Below are 22,392 nucleotides of genomic sequence, written 5' to 3'. Positions count from 1 at the left end.
CTGGATCCTGGCAGGGACCTGAAGATCTGTGGAGAGAGAAGCCCATGCTGGAGCAGGTTTCTTGGTAGGACTTGTGACCTTGTGGGCAACCCAAGCTGGAACAACCTGTCCTTCAAGGACTGCACTCCATGGAAGAGTGACCCACATTGCAGCAGTTTGTCCGTGGGATGGACTAACTTTGGAGAAGTTCATGCAGAACTGTCTCCCATGGGAGAGACCCCGTGATGGAGCAGGGGAAGGACTCCTCTCCCTGAGCAGTGGAAGAAACTGTGGGTGATAAACTGACCATAGCCTCCATTCCTTGTCTCCCTGCACTACTGGGGGAGGAGGGAGAGCTGAGAAGGAGGGAGGGGTGCAGGGAAGGTGGTTTTAAGGTTTATTTTACTTCTCACTATCCTGTTCTGATTTTGTTAATAACAAATTATATTAATATCTCAAATTTGAATCCATTTTGCCCATGATGGTATTTGCTGCCTGATCTCTCCTGGTCCTTATCTCAACTCATGAACTTCATTGTATTTTCTCTCTCCTGTCCGTTTGTGGAGGGGAGTGAGAGATCAGCTTTGGTGGGTGCCTGGCATCCAGCCAGCAACAGCCCACTACAGTCTTTTCCAGGTCTCCAGAAATACGTTCAATTCTACGTGGGTCTCTGTCAGAATAAATAATTTGCTTTCCCTTTTTGCTGCCACTTATTGTAAAACAGTTCCTACAAGAGACTGGCTGTGTGCTTTCTGTGGAGGACTTGTACAGTTTTCTGCAGTTTTGTTCTGTGTCTGCTTTGATTCAGATGGAGCTGCTTCTTAAATTGTAGTGTTTTCTTGAGAAGCATATTTTCTTTGAAATTGATGCTTATGTCTTTCTTTTACAGGAAAGAAAAGTTTGTTAATGCTTAAGAAAGGTATCTAAATGTGTGTCATTATACAGACTGGGGCAGTCAGAGCCACTTTGTGAGAAGAGTGGATAGAGCAGGCCAGAAGTTTTCTTACCAAATTTCCTTTGAGGTTATAGTCTGGAGGAAAACGTTTTGCTTTTCTAAGACAAGCTGGAGACGTTAGCTTCAGCAAAATGCTTTAAGGCCAGCCTTCTAGGGTGACAGCAGGCCATCCATTCTTCCTGTTGATATAGTTAGTCTGACAGTTCCAGCTGTGCAGAAACATTGAGGTTTAAATCCTAAGCGTAGCTCTTGGTTTGGGAGTTTGTTATATTTGTACACCAAAATTTTGTGGGTTTTTTCTTTATGAAAAAGATCTCTTAGGAAATTGGATACCAAGACAGCATGTACAGAGTTAAACTGCAAGAATAGACCCTCGAAAATTAGAAGTTTCAATTTGTTTTCTGCTTCTGAAGTACCTCTTCTTTCAAAATGTGCTAAGGAATATACTCTGTACTCCATACTCTAAAATACTACTATAAAGAATAGTAAACATCTGTATTTTTATGGGTTCTTTTTAAAGCAACAAACAGCATTTTAGGCAAACTTTTCTATATTGACATGCTGTGATTTGCCATTTGTCTCAATCTATTGCACTGAGACAAGGCAGTGGAGTTAATATGTGTGCACTGTGAGAACTGTAGCAAGCTAAGTCATTTCCAATTAATAGATTCTTCTGCTTTTTTCCCCTCTGGGAGCAAAATGAAATGTTACTGCATGACTTCATTAGTAGGCATTTACAGTGTTGGCAGGTGATTATATAACCTCAAGATTTTCTTGTACGAAATACATTGGTTTTCCAGTCAGAAAAACTCCTCTCTTCTTCCTTACTTTTCATTTGAGTGGGTTTTTAGTTGCAGGACTTCAATCTTTCTCAAAAAGATGCAGATTTTCCATCTAACCTAGATGAACAAAATTATATCAATTATCTGGAATAGATTTTAAAATGTCAGTAATGTTCTAATTCTTTTTCCACAGTGAGCATGCTCTGTTCTTAGAAGAATTTTTCTTATCTGAAATGAACTAGTAGATTATTTCGCACACAGACTTTGCACTACTGTCACAGTTCATTCTTAAACAGTTTCTTCTCAAGGGTTTTCTGTGCTGTCTTTCCTGACTGTTGTCAGATAGTTTCCTCCTTTGTCCACAACATTCCTGATTGTTCATATTTGATAGTATATTGTGTTGTTTCTTGATAAGTTTAGGGAATTAATTTTTATAAACCAATCCCTGAAGTATGAAAATCTGATGTAAACATCTTTTAGTCTTTTTACACTAATCATAAAGAGGAAGAGGCTCTCCTTGAGATGTCTTAGAGATAGAGCTAAAGACCTAGTTCTGAGAAATCAGAATTACCTGCTGTTTCTGCACTATATTGTGATTTTGTCTTTAAGTATTTTCCCATTGGTATGTATCTACTAAACAAAGAGTGTCTTCTTTTCTATCATACCCTGAAAGTGGTGCTACTTAGAAATTGTCTTTCCAGAGAACCTTGAAAAATGTAAGCTCTTCCCATTGGACCAAATCAGCTCTATTCTTCCAAACAAGCAGTGGTTCTACTTGCAGTCATTCCCCAGCCACGTATGGATAGATACAGCTGCTTCTGAGCTTGCTGAGCAACAGGATAAGGAGCAATGGCCATACATTTAAACGAGAAGTTCCACCTGAACCTGAGGAAGTACTTTACACTGAGGGTAGCAGAGCACTGGAATGGGCTGCCCAGGGAGGTCTTGCATCTCCCTCTCTGGAGACATTCCAAGCCCACCTGGACATGTGCCTGTGTAACCTGCTCTAGCAGGAGGTTGCACTGGATGATCTCCGGAGGTCCCTTCCAACGCTAATGATTCTGTCATTCTGTAACTTACAGACTAGCTTTCTAGCTTGAACACTAGAGAAGGAGCTTTTGTACTACAAGTCAGGTTCACCAATAAGCTTGCTTTTCTTGTCCCTCTCTCTTGAATTCTTACAAACAGTAAACAGATTTTCCCAAGGTATTAGTTTGGAAACCTGACAGTACAACTATAGATACCAAATGAACATCCCAGAGCTGGCAAACCATGCACCCTGCTATGATTCCTTGGATATTCTGGTTTTTATCTTTATTTGCAATGATGAAAACTTTTACGACAATTGAAACCTTTCCCATGAAACACAAAGCTCCTTTTCTGCCATCATTATGATTTATGTAAAGTTCTAGTAATATCCCAGCTATCTCTCATTTACTTATACGTCCTTGCTGTCTTCTTACTCTTAACATTCTTCCCCACAGTCTGAGAACCCTCAAGATTTTGACCAATTAATTTCTGGTCTTTGCCATACTGTTTCATATTGTCCTGTGCCATTATCCATTATCAAAGCCCTTAATTCAATTCCAATTGCTCTACAAAATTTCCGAATAGGATATTCTCACCTACTGTCTGTTCTCACTTACTGTCACACCAGCAGTTTTCCTGTATAAGAACTTTGATAAAGATGTCTCTTTTAAATATGCTTAGTATTGAGATAGATAAAACTACTTTCCCCCCTTCTGTCTGTTTAATCTCTCTTGTTTTCTTTTTTTGGTGTGTTTTTGGTTTTTTGCGTTTTTTTAAAATACATTCTTCCTATGTAAGAATGCTAACTGCAAACTTGGGAAAGAATATAGTCTTAGTAGTGGTTCCAGGCTTGAGATTGTCGAGTTTATGACATTTACTACCATACAGTGATACTTTAAGAAACCCAAGGGGTATTTTGGCATGCTGTCTGTTTAGCATTGTTTTTAAACTCTACACATGGAATCAGCCAGATGTGTCACAATACACATGGTTCTGAGTGATGCCAACAACGCAGAAGATATTTTAAGATTCATAGTACTGTCTGGTTTTGTGAACATGTTACTTACATGCCAACTTTTGAGAAGGAGAACTCAATGCTGTTTGCTCCTCATTAGTAAAAAAGAAACTTGTCTGAAATAGGAAGAGGCCTGGAAAACAAAAAGTTAAATTACTAGCATATTTTAAAAGTTTAAATACAAATTAGAATGTTACTACTAATTACTCATTAATCCAGTTACAGTTGAGTGTCAAGAAAACTGCACATTCCTTCACTTCTCAAAATATTGTTTGATATAGGCACTTCAATAGTTTTACTAAGTTAAAGAATTGAAAGTAATATAGCATGGGCGGGTGTGAGGTGTCTAGTGTAATATTTGTCTGAACAACCTCTTCTGGAATATATACAAAAATGGTTTGCAAATGCTTTAAAACTTTCTAAATAAATACTCTAATATTCTTTCAAAATGCAAAAAATAAGGAAATATATCTGGGTTATTTTGTTTTGTTCATCCTTATCTTTGTATTTAATGGGATTTTATTCTGTGAGGCTCTGAAGCAATTTTTCTTTGCTGCAGACAGAATTCCCACAGCTCAGCAGTGTTGGAGCTATCAAAAACATCTACAAGAATCTTCTCTTTTCTGAATTCTGTGTTCAAATTCCCAATAGTTTTTATTCTGTCTGAGTAAATATGTTTCTGTTGCAATTCTCATAGTTTATAACTGAACTCATTGCAATTCTGTCAGTGTTGGATGATAGACAATATGCTGTCTTATCATCTTGATTTTTTTGGTTCTTTTTCTTTTTTGAAGTGCCTGTTTGGTAAGTGCACCGTGGTTGTGTATGGCAAAATCAACTCTGTAGTAAGTGACATAGGCCATATTAGGCTGTGGCTCAGTGTCTCAGATTAGTGTGATAACATGTGGTGTTTGGCTATTGAATTGATGCATTTTCTCAGTTCAAAACCAGGACAGAAAGGAGTCATTACAGCTGTGTTGCTCTGGTTGCCCATTTTCTTTACTATCTTCTTAGCTTGCTCCAGGCTACTGCAGTTAATTTTTGCAGTGCTGCCGTAACGAGTGTTCTGAGGCTCAGCTGCATTTCTATGTTGCTTAGTGTTTGCCCATGAAAACAAATTTATTGGGGCAGGCCTGTGGCACAGAAGTATTTTGTGCCTGTTTTCTTCTCAGTCTCTGTAGTCAGTGAAGAAGTCTTGTGTTTCAGAACATTGTTGGATGCGGTAGATGCTCTTGTATATCTTGTAGTCTCTGTCAGTATCTTCCTACACAACCACGGGAAAAATTAAAATTATTCTGTGGGTGTAGTGAAGCTGAAAATACCTGAGGGAATTATTTGGGCAGCATATCACTTTTAGCTTCAGTGACTAGGACCCACATACCGTTTTAATAACATGAGAAGTATCCAGCAAAAGAGACAGCTGAAGCCAGTGTTACAATCTTTTAACACTCTTGAAATACCTGTTTTTCTTTCAGGTACTCCCTCAAGGAGTGTTCCAGTCTCCTTTGTTTGTATAAGAAGTGCATTACAATGCAATTTTGGCTTTTTTGTTGCCCATAAATGCTTGTTTGAAGTTTAGAGGAGATACCTCTCTTTAAATAAATTCTTCATTGTCAACAGTGCCATTGTTTTACATCCTGTTAACACCTACGTTTTAGTAGACTGAAATACAATGTTGGCAAATTGAATTCATGTCACTGTAGGCCTCAGTCTTGCAAAAGGTTAGATTTAAGCTCTGGAACCTTTGCATTTGACTGTCCTGAACAGCCTTGTAAAGTGCTGCTTGTAAAGTGTTTATCTTTGGCGGGAGTTAGTCTGCCTGAGCAAGCCAGTTTGCAAACATTAGACATCAAAAACTTCTCTAAATCCCAATCCACTCTTACTGAATGGCCTAATGTGTGAGTGTTGAATGAATCAAGCTGCCTCTCAATCTAGCACTTGATAGGTAATGCCTCAAAAGAGGGAGATGCCCTTAGCAGCACTAGGTGAGAGCATAATGAATGGCCACACTGAGTTGGATCATTGGCTGTTTGCTTTAGCAGTAGCTGTTTGTGATGTCTGGTGAAAAAGAGTAAATCCAGGGTAAGTGTATGTGGTCTGTCCCAGAGAATTCACCAGCTGTTTTCAGCTCAGGGACGTTTTGGAGCGGGGTGTGATTCCTGGCTATTCAACAGTCCTAAATAGGTTTCTCTTCCAAGCTTTTATCTTATTTCCATTGAGCCTGTGTAAGATTTCTCATCCACTGTGCAGGGTGGCCAACTGCCTGTTGTGTGAAGATCTACTTTTGTTTATTGTCAACCTGATTTCTACCAGTTTCATTTGGTTCCTTCTAGTTCTTCTATTGGAAAAGATAACAATTGGTTTCTAGGTATTCTTCTCGTGGCACTCAATCATCTCTTTTCCAGGCTGGAAACTTTTGACTTAATCAGATGCTATTTAAATGGAAGCTGTGCAGGATGCTTGATGAAGCTTCTTGCCCTTCTCTGAAGTTTTGACAGCTCTAGTATATCTTTTGTGAGCTGAGGGTAAGGGAATTGCATGCAGTAGGCAAAGTGTAAATTTCTGTATGGGCATAGAATTGATTCCTGTTTTTGTTCTCTCTGGCCAAAAAAATTTCCAAGCTTTGATTACAGTTTTTTTTTATAATTGTCATTTTAGAAGCCAACTGCATATTCCATACAATCCTTTTACAGTTTATCACATTATCCATGCCTTTACTACCTTGCATAACTTTGCCTCAATGAACTTTCTACCTGCACTGCTCTTTCCCTTTTCCAGAGCTGCTCTGAGTGTGTTAAGCATGAGGTGCTCCATTGGAATCATCACTCCTTGTGAAAACTGGCCCAGTCTTTTCTTGTTCACTGTTTTATGTATTCAGTCACTTATCCAGGCAAAGATCTTTCCTCTTTTCTCTCTTGCCTAGTTTGCCTTCCAGGCATTTAAAGGCCTCTGTCAAAAGCTTTTTGTGAATTCACATTGTGAAAAAGTAATGGTTAAACCCCAGCATAACATGCTCTTCACTATTAGGCTATATCCATTACTTCTATATGTACAGAACCAATTTCATGTATGCGTATGTGTGCAAAAATCAAATTATCATCTCCTTAGATGTGTGGAACTTTCTCAGCTACTGATGAAATAACCTGCCCTTCCAGGGTCATAGCATGCCAGCTATGCAAATGGGCAACAAATGTACACAAAGCCTATTTTATATAAAAATTAGGAATATTAGGACAACTTATGAAATGTCCATCTGCATTTTCAGGAGTTCTTATACCTGTCACTTAATCATCTACCTTGTCAGGGTTAGATTTCTGCCAAGAAGGAGTAGGTGTCAATTCCTGGAGAATTTATGAGAATAATTAAATTAATGTCACTGTGGTCTCTTAGCTCAGAAGGGGTTGGTTTGTTAGAGTTGAAGGAAAAGCCGAAGGATAAATGAGCATCGTCAAAGGCAGACTACTAAAAATAAAGTGAAGAGATGATTTTATAGAGGCATTTGTTCCAGAGGAAATAGCTGATGGAGGGTAGAGCTTAGCTGACGATGAAAACTGCTCTGACAAATGACTGCAACATTAACTCAAGCTTGGTTAGCCAAGTCATTCTTTTCTTTTGGAAAATGTTAGTATTTGTTTACTTTAAAAACTTTTTATCAGTAGAAGGATATGAAAAAAAAAAAAGAATTTTTGTTTTCTTTTAATAAAACCAGTAAGCTGGTTTTATTACTTTGCCTTTCTATAAAAGAGTTTAATAAATATGTTGGTGGGAATTAAGGGTGGTACTTTAGCAAAATTGAGCTGTATTCTTAATGGAAAATAAGATTTATAATCATAATGGGAAATAGAATTATGAAGGTTATTCTAGATATGAAGGTTATCTTGTTGAAACCCCCATAAAATGGGCCAGATATGAAAGGTATCTAGTACAAAATCTCATAAAAGGAACCATTTAAAATTTCAGCATTAGACTTCTCGCATCACAAGTATGCTTTTGCATTTATGATGCAGAATAGAAGAAATTGCCATAGTTTACTATTGCTTGGAGCATTTGAATGTCAGTGTCTAATGACATTCACATCACGTTATATAAAGGGCTTCTTAAAAAGGTAATTATAATAACAACTAAGATTGTTACTACGGTTCTGTTAGATTTAGCCTCGCTATACAACTATTGAGTGAGCCTGCTTACATTAAGGTGGGAAACTTGTCATAATGGTATTGTATGAAGTATGTTTTTAAAAATAAGTCCCTTAAAGGTGTTCAAGTTTGAGTCATGGTTTTTCTTTGGGGCGGGGGGGGGGATAAATCACAAGAAACTATGCCCCCCTGAATGAATTGTATTGTGGTAGTTAAATGCTAGTTCAAGAGGTAAGTGACTTCTATTGCAATTTTATTCTGGGCTTGCTTTTGATATCACTTGCTAAAATCATTGAAGGATGTGAACAATAGGCTTATGCATTCACTGGGAAGCATTAAACCAATTTAAGCCAAAATTTGCAAATGTGACTCATGCTTTTCTGTGATTGACTGGAAATGCTGAAGAAAAATCTGGTTTTAGTTATGCTTTTTTCTTTATTCTCCAAAAGGCAGGCCTGCTTTTGAGTGACTATTGTTAGGACAGACTGTACATTACTGGGGTTTTATGCAGTGCTTTGCATGGCAGTGTCCTTACAATTCAGTTTTCTTGCTTCTGCCATAAAATAAACAATAATTTTGATGTTCAGGACCACCTGTGATGACCTATTCATTTTGGAATACTGGAACTAATAACATTAATGTAGCTGTAATAGTTCACAATTTTGTGGGGTTTTTTATTCTGATACAGAGTTGCACATGGAAATTGTTGAATTATTTTGTTTCTATGGCACTACTCAGAGAGATTTTGAATATGAGTCTTTGTAGTGATGGTGCAGCAACTCATTAGGAGTAGCATGCTACAAAGTTACTTTTTCCATGGGGCTTAAATTATGTTTCTGTACCTAAGCAGAGGTTTAGGGAAGACACATTACACTGTTAAACTCTGACTGTCAAAACAAATTATGTTTGATGCAGGTTCAATCAAGGATGTAACTCGTTAGAAACAAATTTTTTTTCTTTCTTTTTCTTTCCTTTTTTTTCCTTTTTTTTTTTTTTTAATTCTTAAAGATTTTTACTGGAAACAAAGACCCTGTGCCTTGTTAACAAACAAGAAGATTACTTTATTCTTGATGGAATGTCCACTATACAAAAAGGAAAAAATATCACATCCTTAGGTCTTCTAAACAGTAGGGTAGTTCTTTGTTGCAATTTTCATTACTTATTTTGAAAGATACCAATAAAGCAATAGCTTTTTGTATCGAGAGTGTAACGTAACAAGTGCATTGTATATATCCTTGATTTGGTAACCTCTTTGGGGCTGTATAGTTATGTATCACTATCTGACACTGACATACTAAAAGAAACATTATAGGTTCAGTGAAATTTGCTTTGCTAACAGTGATATGTGACACTTGAATAATGTGCATAAAGCTGTATATTTTGCTGCTCAGTTTTATTTTTTTAACTATATGTTCTCTTAAACTATGAATGATAGCTGACCTTTCCGTTTCATGGGATTAATTTTAGTTCTTGGCAAATGCTTAAAAGAACAATATTTGGGTAGATTTCATAGAGCAGATGAATTATGGTAGGCTCAGTTATCAGTGACTGATGTTATGTGACATTTTCTCTGGGAATTTATGTAGAACTTTTTTCAGAGGAATCATGTAATGAGCCTCTTAATCATATTTCATATTGGTATTGATGGATATGTTTTTCAGTGTGTGAGAGACTCCAGAGGACATGGCTGATGATTGATTTAGGATAGACAGGCTTAAATTGGGAGGGAAGCAAAACTAGTTATAAGGAGAAGAAAGCACATTTTTATACTGCAAAGGAACATTCACATATTAAATTGGTTATTTGGATAAGTATACATAGCACATCTAGAGTGCAGTTGATATTTGATGTGGGCATGGTCATCTGTCAAAGCAGTGTTTTGACTCCTTTTCATAGATTCTGAATGTATTCCTTTTTGTTTTGATAGGTGAAAACAGCAAATGAAAAATTATATTGCTTATGTAATGAAGGATCAGAACATGAAGCTAAGAACACCCAAAGGTTATTTCAGGAGTAATACAACAAAGTAGAGGAAATAGATTATGATTGATTTATTTAATATTACTGTTACATGAACAGGGAATTGCTATTTTTAACACAAACTTAAAATGATAAGGTTTTGGCCTGAAAAAGTTTGTAGTCCAAATAGAAAAGATTATGTCAGGACTGGATACTTAGTAGCCCAAGTGACAGATAAGCTTAGGTCCCAAATCAGAAAGAATCTGATCTGTTCCACTGATGCCATTAAGATCTCTCACAGGCTTAAAATTACATGTGAAATGAAAAAAATCTTGAGCTATCACATCATTACTGAGTTCCCTGAGCAGTGTGAGCAGCTGATCTGAGATCTCTGAAGTGTTAGTTTACTTTGTTCGTAGCTTTTCTGATGCCTGAGATGAGAAGTGCAATAAATTTCCTGTAAAGAAAAAGGTATGGAACAGGTGAATGTAGAATTAAGTGCATATGATGTGGGAAGTGAATTTGTATAAAACACTGCCCTTAATGAAGATGCCTATCTATTTAAAAATAATTTTAAAAGAACTCAAGCCAGTATCATCGTGTAATTGTGGAGGCAGAAATTTGAGATGACAAATCAGCAGTTTTAAAACAGTAAAACAATGCTAGATAGTGTTGATTACTTTGAAAATTCAATGCTACAGAAGAAATAGCTAAGGAAAACCTTGGTGACTTAATTGATCAGTTCTTTAGCACTTAGTTTGCTAAACAGAGGTAATTCTAAAGTATGCCAGGATTTTATTATTGTACGCCTATGTCTGTGGTTAAACGAGAATTTGTGTAGGTCGGGGCTATGCATTGGTGGGAAGTTCCAAATGTTTGTTTTGTGTTATAGTGGACTTGGATCCAAGTCCACTGGGCTGCTGGTTGTTACCAAAGCAGTGTTTGAGAAAACAGAGGGAGGAAATATTACTTTTGGAGTTACTGTAGATTGCTGCAGTAAACTCAGCTTACTTGCCCATTTTTGAAAGCTTAGATTTCTTTTGAAAGTTGCATTTAAAGTTCAATCAAACAAAAATGGAAAATGATGAATGTGTCTTCTCAGTCTTGCTGAGGGAACTTTGAGATATTTTAGATATTATTGCAATGCACTGGAACCATGTAGTACTTTACTCCTGGAAGAGGCAGGATATTTCTTGAAGACCCCAGGTCACAGCAGTAACTTACTTATGCTTTCAGTCACAGTGTTATTTTATTAACAGCATAAAGCATAACCATTTGTTCTTTTTACATCATTTACCTATCTCCTGATACTGCATATGTCTTGATTCCATTTCTTGCCTTTAAAAGGCCACTAAGCTATGTGGAATTCACTGACAAAGTTTGCTTGTATAAAATAGCATACAACTTGGTTAAGTTGTTTTGTGATGATTTGCTATTTGCTATGACTGACATTGCTGTAAGATTGGTGTGTAAAAATAAGGAAAAGCTCATTACTCTCATGGATATGGAACATCTGAGTAAGTAAGAAAATGACTCAAAGGCAAGGAGCAATTTCATATGTCACCATTGTGACAGTGAACAATTTATATTTTGGAGATTTTGAGTATCATCTTGTGTGTCTGTTACCCTGTTATCTGTTCCTCAAGTCTCATGTTTTGAAGGAGTCTATATATGTTGCTGTAGTGCTGCCTGACTGATAAAATCAATCAATGTGTCTTGACATTTTAACAGTAATACATTATTCTGATTTGGTGGTATTTTACAGCTATCTTGCATTTTGTTTTTGAGAGCTAAGCAACAGCATGTTGCCATGCTGAGCCTGGAAAGTTAGAAACAATGACTGTGCTAAGCATCTTTTACTTGGACTATTCTGCCTGGTTGCATCAGATCTGATCACATCTAAATCTGTACACCCTATGGTTGTGTGCCATTCAGTTTTGAGCTCTTGTTGTCTTTTGTATTCTATGTTTGTAGAAGAAAAGATTTTATAAAGGTGCCTGTGACTGCTGAGGGCCAAGTTGTGAAACTACAGGTGTGTTCTGTGTTAAATGCCCACCAGCTTGCCACATTACTTTGAAGTCAAGTTTTAAAGGGTCTGAGAATTTTTTATGACTTAAACATTTGTATCTAAGGACTGTATGTTTTGTTCTCTTTTTCTTTTGGGTATAGCTTTTTGGGTATAGCTGTAGCTTTGTTTCCATTTCAGGCCAAGTTTCACAGAAGAATGGAGGGTTGATTCCTCCCTTCCTCCAAAACACGGCACTAATAAAGTGTCTGCCTGCCCCACAAAAGTAAGGCCATCCAAATTTGTAGCATCTGAAACAAGTGTGACCTCAGGTGGAATTCTGCAAATGGAATACATCCATTTGTGACAGCATATTGAGACTTGAATTTTGGTGCAGTTGTCACAAAATTGCAAGTGGATTGTACTTACTTTGCATTGGGGGATTTGGTTTACTTACTTAAAATGTTAACTGAAATATCAGAATTTAAACAATCAATTTATTCACCACAGTGTTGGCTGATTATATGATTGGGTGGCAGAACAAGATCTGGATATTTAAAGAAACAGGAAAAAAGGATAAGTCTTCTCATCAGTGGGCTTTAATATAAAAGGGGTCTTTGGTTAACATTGGCAACTTGTACTTCCCCCTCTCATGAAGGTCTTGAAGCAGAAACTATACATTATCCAAGAGATTTTATTTCAAGCTGAAAAGTTTTAAGTATAATAGCATTGTTGAATGAAGTCGATAACTAACATGATTAACATTTCATGCTTAGCCAAATTTGGCAACTCTTCTGCTAGGTTTGACTTTGAATTGGGCATTTGTCCAAATATTTTGCATTTCATTTGTTTTTCTTGTCTGTCATTTCTTCTTCCACCTGAGATATTTATCTTATTGCCCTGTTTTTAATGTACCTAAGGGAAAAACAATGTAGGCTACTAGCTTTGTGTTAAAAGCGTGAGTGATGAATCTATATAAGCTCACAAAACCTTAGAGTGTTTTCAGGGATGCATCTGAAATTGGAGTTTAACAGCTCAACTGTAACTCATTCTCTAGGTATTGATGAAGTCTCAAATCAGAATTTAGTGGTTCATATTTTTTTTACAGTTAAAAGTACAATATTCAAGTACAAGAGTGCAAATTAAAGACTAAATTTGAGTTCCATTTCTGCCTGTGGTAGAACAGATTTTTTTTCATGCTGAATTAAACCTCAAAAACTATCAGGCTGAGAAGGAAATTTGCCTGCTGGTGAAGGCAGTGTGGATCAGTGAGCAGTACTAAGTTCATTTAAGTGGGAGACTACTTTCCTGAAGGCTAATCCAGTTCAGCTGAATGTGAACTGTCTGAGGACCATTGCAGGCCTTATTTTTGATCAAATTCTTTGGCCTTGCTTCCTGAAAAATATATGTAGTTCCTATTCAGTTTCAAAAACCTTCACAGAATACTTGAGGATAGTATTTGAGAAAATACTATCAGTAGCAGATGGTATCACATCTATGATGAAGTGACTATCTCAGTGGACAAGGAAGAGCTACAGACATCATCCATCTGAATTTCTGCAAAGCCTTTGACACAGTCTCCCCCAACATCAGTCTCTCTAAATTAGAGAGAGATGGATTCAGTGAGGGGACTTATAGATGGATAAGGAAGTGTTTGAACAGTTGCTTCTGGAGGCTGGTGGTCAATGGCTTGGAGTCCTGATGGACATCAGTGACAAGTGGTGTCCCTCAAGAGTCTGTATTGGGACCAGTGTTATTTACTATCTTCATCAATGACAAAGTGATTGAGTGTGCCCTTGGCAAATTTGCAGATGACAACAAGCTGGGTGTTGCAGTTAACACACCTGAAGGATGGGATGCAATCCAGAGGGACCTGGACAAGCTCAAGAAATGGGCCCATGGGGATATCATGTGGCTTAATTAGACCAAGTGCAAGGTGCTGCATCTGGGTTGGGGCAGCCTCCTGTATATCAACACAGGCTGGGGATTATCAGATTGAGAGTAGCTCCGCTGAGAAGGTCTTGGGGATGGTGGGAGATGAGACGCTGGACATGAGCTGGCAACGTCCACTGGCAGCCCAGAAAGCCACATTTTCTGTGCTGCATCAAAAGCAGTGTGGCCAGCAGGCCAGGGGAGGTGATTTTGCATCTCTGTTCTGTTCTCATGAGACCCTACCTGGAGTGCTACATCCAGCTCTGAGGTCCTCAGTACAGGAAGGACTTTGACCTGTTGGAGTGAGTCCTGAAGAGGGCCACCAAGGTGATTAGCAGGAGCACCTCTCCTATGAAGAAAGGCTGAGAGAATTGGGTCTGTTCAGCCTGAAAGAGAGAAGGCTTCAGGGTGTGTGTCCTTTCATTATATAGAGAGAGCTTTAAAGAAAGCTGGAGAGGGACTTGTGATAAGGGCATGTAGTGATAGCACAAGGGGGAAGGCTTTTGGTGTAAGTGGAAGAGAGTAGGTTTGGATTAGGTATTAGAAGAAATCCTGTACTGTGAGGATGCCCAGAGGATTTGTGGATGTCCTGTCCCTGTCCCTTCAAGGCCAGGCTGGGTGGAGCTTTCAGCAAGCTGGTTTGGTAGAAGGTGCCTCTGTCTATGACAGGGGAGTTGGAACTAGATTATCTTTATGGTTCCTTCCAACCCAAACCATTCTATGATTCTCCGCGAAAAGCTCCTGTGTCCTACTGGCAGCTACAGTTCTGATAGCCCACTGCACTCTTATACTATAGCTGTAGTTATAAATAAGGTGAATGAGGGCTTGTTTTCTGGCCCTAAAAGGACTGGGGTAGCATGTGACAGTATGGCTGAACCTCTGTGAACAGTTTGGCTTTTTCCATGCTGTCTCTTTGGAGCAGCAATGGCTTGAGTTATCTCCTGGACCATGGTCTGGGCATTGCCTGGGAGAGTGCTAGTTGGCAGGAGTCAAAGCTCTGCTGGAGGCTGTATTTCTTAAACACTGTGGATGATTATGGACAGTGACTGAGTTAGTGGCCTGATCCTGCTGAGTTTACTAAGTTAGGTGTAGTAACAAACCCTGTGTGAAGACCATGTTGGAATCTTTGTGTTAAAATAATGTCCTAAAGGTAAAGTTAGTGTACACAAGAGAAGTCATATAGGAATGACTCCTGGTTTACAGATAAGATTCAGTTAAGTGTTTCTTTGTATTTGTAAGCTTAACTCGTTGTGTGGAATATTATCCCTTGATCAGAGTAAAACCTGTATTAGTAGCCACACTGTCTTTAGATGGTTCCTATACAGGTGTGTAGTGTACAGATAATTACTGTAACATGGTTGGGGGATACAGAGCATCTTTTATCTCTGAGCATTTCCAGCCTTTATGCAGGTGCTCAGCGATGGAGTTGAGGGTACAGAAGGTGTGCAAATCTACCCCAGGGTGGACAGGTGTTGCTTTAGACTTTACTCTCTTTATTCAGGAATCGGCGTGTGGAAGGTATGTTTTCCAAAAGGTTTATCTAGTAGTGAATTTCTGAGAAGAGAAGCTCATCTCTTCCAGACAGCGACTGCAGGTCTGCTTTTCCAAGGAGTAGGTGGCTGATGGGTACCTTGCAGCTCCTGGCAAGCTCTGAAGCCTCACATCAGCTGCTACATGGCAACAAAATATCCAACTCTGATTTCATTTTTAACGGATAAGAAAAGTGGCTGAACTTGTTAGAATTTTTCTTTTCTCCCTAGGTAGATTTCATGACTGTGTCTTACTGTATTTGTTTGATAAACCCTTTAAACTATTTGTGGCTTCTTTTCTGTTGCCAGTTTTGAAGAAGCCCTGATATATCACTTTAATTCAATAGAGATTGCAAAAATAGAAAGAGTGACTGCATGATAGATGACATTCATGCTTATACTGGATGGTTTCCAGGAAATAGATTTATGCCAAATTATGGTCTTTTAATGATGAAAAGTACTAATATTTTCTGAAGAAATTACTTATTTGCAGGAAGCACTCAGTTCTTGAAGCCACCTGAGTCTAGGTGAATCATGGAATAGTTTGGGTAAAGGTCATGTAGTCATTCGTATGTGCTAAAGAGTTAGAGGGGTAGGGATTATTTTTTCCTTTAAATTCAGCACTGCTTGGTGGACAGATTGACATACGAAATCCAGTGTGTGTTTGTTGACTGTCTCAGCTTCTACAGGTATCAGCCAGAGTATAGCAAGAAGGTGTAGCAGGGGTTATGTCCATGAGAAGTGGTTTGTTACTGGAGTTCTCCAATGTGAGCTTTGGTAGCTTCCGTAAAGACGTTAAGTTTAGCACAAAACCTACTGGGGATAAGCTTAGACTTTCTTTAGTAGTGACAGATGGCAAAACTGATCAGTTTAGTTGTTCACAGTTTACTGTTTGAAAACTCTGAGTGGTATATTTTGTTTAAAAAGTGTGGGAGAGTGCCAAAGAATGGAGAATGAGGCCAATGAGGAGGGAAGGAGTGGGTAGGGCAACAGGAGTGCAGGCTGGGAGGGCAGAGTGAAGGCCAAAGATGTTTAATGGAGATGAGAAGAAAAAGATTTTCACAAGGAATCAGAGACTAAGTAGGGTTGATTCAGTCCAGGGAGGCAGTGAAGACAAATAATCTGTAGAGTAAGGCTGGGTGAAAGAGACAGTTGCTCTCTTCAGTGGTATTTTCAGGGAAATTCCATAGCACCTTGCCTATCTTCAGTTTAGGTTTTTATGATCTGAGAAACCAGGGTGATGACAAGTAAAGGTGACTGCATCTCCATAATTCCTCTTCACTTAGTAAATTGAGTATTACATTGCTCACATTACGGTCTGAGATGCTTATTTGAAAAGGATTGCTTATAAAAGATGGTATTTTTACTGCACCTTCTTCTCAAGTAATTGTGCATGGCTTATTGATCTTTCTTTTATATAATGATACTATACATAAGTATTATTTTTAGTGGTGCTTGTGTAGATTCTTTTTTTTCCAGAGCATAGTGATCTTTTTTTATTGAACGATACCTTATTGTGTGACTGTTCTCACTGATTTCACCTAAGTCACTTAGTTAAGAAGTATATATACATGGACCAAAGGGATTTGTTTCAGTTTATCCAGAATAAGTTTTTGTATTTCTTTAATGATAAAAGGACTTAGTTTGATTGCTGTGCTGTTAGTACTGAAAACTTGGTATAGATCTTCTTCTAACTCTCAAAGATGCTGCTATTTAGAATTCTTATCAAAAATTGGTTAATGGCATTTCTGTTTTTCCCTGTAGGCAATGTTCAGTCTCTGCATGGTGGAGAGTGAAGCTGATGAGGTGAATTTACATGGTGTCACAAGCCTTGGTTTAAAACAAGCACTGGACTTTGCATATACTGGACAGGTATTCTACAGTTCTTCAAATTAAGTTACACAATCAAAAGCAACCGCAATAAAAACTGAGTATGACCCTTTTAGAGGTACTAGAAAATATTTTTCTGGTACACTAATCAGTACAAGGTATTTTCATTTAACAGGTCTTAGTTTTCTTATACTATGGTGAATTTTTTCTTTAGAAGGATTGTTTAATAAAAACACAGCTTTTTGTACATCGTTGCCAGGTAGGGAACCATGTAGGACTTGCATGCCCTTTTTATGGTTGCCTGACTATTCTTAAATCTTAATGTGAGTTAAATCTGCATACTAAATTAAATGTAAAGAAAAGTGTTTTCCTATTAATAAATATTTATAAACTCTGCTGTGTTTGACAAATTATATAATTGAGGAGAAAAGTAGTGTCTTACTATCTGGACAGATGCAGTCGAGGTATCTTTGTAAATGCTTATAGGTAATATACATCTTAATTGTACCCTCTTTATGACCACAGATTAGGTATCACATTATGGTACTTCAGAAAGTGCAAGTTGGTCCTCCTTTTCCCTCTGTCCTTTGCAAAAAAAAAAAAACAAAACCCAAGCAAATCCCAAAAAAAGGAAAAAAAAAACCCCCTATGACCTGCCATATCTCTGCACTGCATGCTTGGAGAGTGTTGCTGTGTGACTTTGTTTCAGTTCAGAGTTCATGGATAGTGAGCTCAGAACACACAGCTATTTTTGCTTTGGACACTAAAATTATAGATAACCAAACTATTTCTGGAATATTGCTACAGCAATTGAGACCATTGACGTATTAGTGACGCTTATTAGTTAATTTTGAAAAGGAAGGCTTAAATCCATATTACATTATTCTGAAGAGCTGCTGGGTTATAAAAATTTAAGGCATCTGCTTCTGTACTGTTGGATTGAGTATATGGCCTTATGTGGGTCTTCTGTGTTTTTGGGTTTTGTTTTTTTTCTTTTTAAAGGAAACTAAATAGAAATAAGGAAAAAAAATTACCTGTTTTAATGGAGCTATTTTTGTTACCAGCCCAGAAAACAGTTATGCTTTAGCATTGGTCTTGGAGACTAGCACTTGAATTTCTTTGAAAAAAATTTGAGTTTCTGCTGTTTTGAAAAATATAGGTTCTTCAAAGATTTCTCTGATATAAATGGTAAACAGAGATGCCATACTGTATTAGTTAATTAGCTGAAGATCTCAGTACATTACTTGTCATTGTCATGCTTTTTCTTCTTTCAGTTGAAAGTTTTTAATAAAGATTGAATCTTTGATAGAAATGAAAATGTTAGGTACCTGTATCATCATCTTAGTAATTTAAAACTATAGCTCGAGAGAAAACTCTTGTTAAATGAAAGTATCCTTTGAGAAAATGGATTGCAATTGATTTCTATCTGACCCATCCTGTCTGCTGTGCTCAGAGGTGTTCCTCATCTTTCTGGAAAATTCAAAGTCTAACAAACCTGTGTAAAATACATTGAGAACCTTTAAAAGGATGGATATGGCTTTTATGTAACCCGGCAAGTGACCCCACATTGCTTCTGGGGTAGTGTCCTCAGATCCCTAGGAAATGTGTGCCTTCTGCACATGGCCCTTTAGAGACTTTTGAGTCTAATTTTCAGGCACAACCTACTTTGAATAAATGAGTGGGTTTCCTGAGTTAAATATAGATGTGCATGTATGTACAGTTGCTCATACATATAAGTGATTATAAGGCGAAGTTTGCTCTGTCGTGTCTATCAGACGCACCAAGTGCTACTTTGAAGCACAGACAAATGAGAAGGATTCTGTAGGAGTTCTCTTGTAAAGAAGCCTTTGAAACACAACTCAGTGAAATGTGGGTCTGAGAATTAAGTGTCTCGTTTCCCTTTCATCCTTGAAATTCTCTCCTGGCACTGTGTCTGTATGTATTGAACATTGCATGTGTACTGACTCAGACTGACAGAATCTGGGTGAACATTTCAAGGCAGTGAGTGGGAGTAATCCACAAAGGCTATTAATAAATAACCGGATTACTGCAAGCTTACATCAGAGAGTTCTGAAAACAGGATTGTCTTTACCTTGGTTTTGCAAACTCTTCCTGTATTAAAAAACAAAATATTTCTCAGTGATACAAAAGTCACTCATGCCAAATACAACCTTATATTGCTCTGAAAATGTGGGTATCAAGATGTGATCTGAAGTGCCTCTTAAAAGTGAAAACCATGAACTTTCTCTCTTCTTTTTCTTTTAGTCATATTTGGCCAAAATATAAGTTAAAAAAATTGGTGTTTCTCTAGGTAACACTGTGGAACTCCCTAAAATATCCATGTCTAAACAGATAAGTAGTTAGTTGCAGCTTTCTTGTCTTCTTTAATATACTACACTTACATTTGACGCATTACACTTCAAATTGAGTGCATCTTTCTGTGTAAAATAATAAACTGGAGACATCTGGTGGAAATATTTGATATTGCATGATGGCAATATTGGATGCCTGCAGTTTTTGAAAGTTGCTAAAATGAAGAAATTTTAATCTTTAGGATGACCATGAAATCTGAAATGAAACTCTGTCATCCTTGCCTCTTTTTGCGAATTTGAAATCTTCCTGTGGACGTAAAATACAATCTTCATTTTCCTGTGTACTTAGGCAGACGGTACTTTATTGTAATTACTGTTAAAAATATTTTGCTTTTAAGGGAAAATTTATTGTTCAGAAGAAAATAATATTTTAAAACTCAAGTATAAATAATACAATTCCAACTGAATCTTTTACTATGGTCCTTAATCATTAAAAAGAAAGAAATTTTGGTATAGAAATAAAAAACTGACAAAAGGAATGGCAGTAGACTTTGATTTTGTTCTTTGCATCTACGTTCTCAGTAATCCTTTAATAATAAAATCTTTGGCAAAAAATGTCTTAGGTATGTTCCATCTTGTCCATAGGCATTTTACTGTGTAATCCCCATGTTCAGAATTCAGAGATACAACTGTTTTCCTGTCGTAGTTGATTCTTCTCCTGTTGTAATTACCATATCCTTTCTTCGCAAAAGGGCTTTAAGGTCATTCTCTCTTTTCCTTCATAGCTGGCGCAGTAAGGCCAGGCCTTACAGAGTCTCAGTGAGTCTCACCGTTTCTTCTCATGGGGGCATTTTGCTAGTGTCAGATGTGCCTTGGAAGGGAGATGGATGAAGTACAATCAATTTATGTACTAAATGTATTAGAATACTCATATAGAGAAGCATTTCTTGGCACAGAGTTTGGAGCTCACAATCCCTGCTGTCAAAATAAGAGCCTTAACCACTCTGTCAGGGACCCATGGGCATTGTTTTCTACTCTTTTTGACTACTTTTTTTTAATTTTAACTCCTTTGTTAACAAGAGACATAATCTTATTTGGAGGAATGGGATAGCCACTAAATAGGCCCGTGTAGTTGACTGACAAGTCAGAGGAGCACTGGCTTTAATTTGCAGTGGATGATTGTGATCCTAATTCAACAAAAATACAAATACACAAAGTCCCATGCATACTGAAATGCTTCAGACTTGGATCTTTCTTCTTTTAATTATGTTCTATCGTATGTCTTTAATCTATGGTAACAAATATTTTGCATTTAGATGGAATTTTATTTGAGGACCTCAAAACACATTACAAAAGCAAGTAATCACTGTCCTTATTTTGTTGCATCACAGACAGAAAATTATTTTGGGAGAAAATAACTTTCCAAAGACAGCAGAGCACACTAGTGGCTTTTTTAGTGCCTAATACCAAGTTCTCCTGACTAAGTCCTTTTTTCCTAACTGGCTGGTCTGGCTTTTTCCCCTAAACTCTAATATTTTGTTTCTGTATTAATAGAAATTAAGTGTACTTAAAGTTAAAATATTATCCTGAATTAGCAAAGCTGAAATTAAAGAATTAGTGAGGAAGCCCTTATAATGAGGCTTTTTTTGTTCAGTTCTTTTTCCCAAAGTGAATTTTGGGGTAATTTGTCCTGTGATACCTTCTTAGCCCAGGATTAACACAGCCTTACTTCCTACCTATGGCATGTTGAAATGTTTGCTTTTAATAAAGGCCACATATGATGTTGTTTTGTAATGATTCAAAAATAGGTTTTAAACTTTCTGTTATTAACGTATATAACAGGTTTTCTTTTACTTACAAAATGCTAATGTAGCAGCAGTCTTTCACTAAAGGTAATATTATCCCAATTACAAATCCAGAACTTCATTTTATTTTCAAGTATATGGCTCCCAATATTACTTTAATGCATTATCTATGTGAGTCTTATTTAACTATTGCTTTACTTTGTATTCAGTTAGTTTGAAACCTGTCATCCTGTTAACAGCTATTATCCCTTTACCAAATGGTTTTCAGGAATTGGTAGAGTACCGTCTGATGATTTTTCAAATTCATGCACACAAACCTCTGATTAGTTAAAGTATTATCTTACAGCTCCTTTGTGAAATTGTTCTTTCAGCTGAGTAATTTCTTTAACAAAACCCATGAAATAGTAAAAGATCTTAGATAGTAAGGAAATAGTACAAATAATTACTAATTTTAAGTACAACTATTTCTTTTTTCAATTGCTTTGATTCCTTTAAAGAATCTTGGCTTTCATCTCTTGTCAACTCCCCTCTGCATGTGATGTTGATGGTTTTTCTAGTGATCAACCAGTATTTCATCTGCCGTTTTTAGTTAAGACCGGAGTAAGGCAGCTGTCAATATCTTAGTGCCTCTTACTGTGTTAATCCTCTCCCTTTTGTGGATGGAGGTGCATTGCAAACCTGTATTGTGATAGTTGATTTTCTTGGATAAGTGACCTACTGCATCCTGTGCACAGCAGTTCCACTGGCTACCTTTTGATTAAAATGAATCAATTAAACTACCTGATGTCCCTAGCAAAAGTGACTTCAGCTATCCTTGCTTTTTTCTGCTGGGAACAATATGCCAAAGTCATGGATAATACAACAGGTCTGTGTCTTACTGTAAATACTTAACACCATTTTTCAATGTAATTTCAAAGCAAAAAAAAAAAAAAATGGTACTTAGATTTGGGCATTTCCTTTTTCACTTCTCTGAGGAGGATAATCTTGTTTCTGTACCTAGCACTAGGTTACAGCTACTGGGTCCTAGGTTCACAGTTCAGCTACAGATTGCCTAAAAGGCTTAGACTAATACAGAGCTTTAAATAACTCGCTTTATGCAGTTTCTTGTAGAGAAAGTTAAATAT

General features: G+C 37.2%; 1 protein-coding gene across 7 annotated transcripts in view; it reads left to right on the top strand.

The window, feature by feature from the left end:
- The window catches only part of KLHL32 (kelch like family member 32), a 144,092-nt gene that overhangs the window by 50,161 nt on the left and 71,539 nt on the right, over positions 1-22,392 (top strand). For 5 of the 7 annotated variants that reach the window (XM_085056302.1, XM_085056304.1, XM_085056299.1 and 2 more), the window contains exon 4: positions 17,086-17,193. In XM_085056302.1, coding sequence (XP_084912428.1) covers positions 17,086-17,193 — 108 coding nt within the window. Of the gene's footprint in view, positions 1-13,887; positions 14,201-15,962; positions 16,089-17,085; positions 17,194-22,392 lie in introns of those variants that run through there. The other 2 variants (XM_085056306.1, XM_085056305.1) reach the window with 2 other exon arrangements.

Source organism: Lichenostomus cassidix, chromosome 3 (genome assembly GCF_008360975.1).
Source record: "Lichenostomus cassidix isolate B80296 chromosome 3, HeHo_3.0, whole genome shotgun sequence".
Classification (NCBI taxonomy): Eukaryota; Metazoa; Chordata; class Aves; order Passeriformes; family Meliphagidae; genus Lichenostomus; species Lichenostomus cassidix.
Note: the sequence above shows the minus strand (reverse complement) of the source record. Positions and strands in the feature narration are given on the sequence as shown.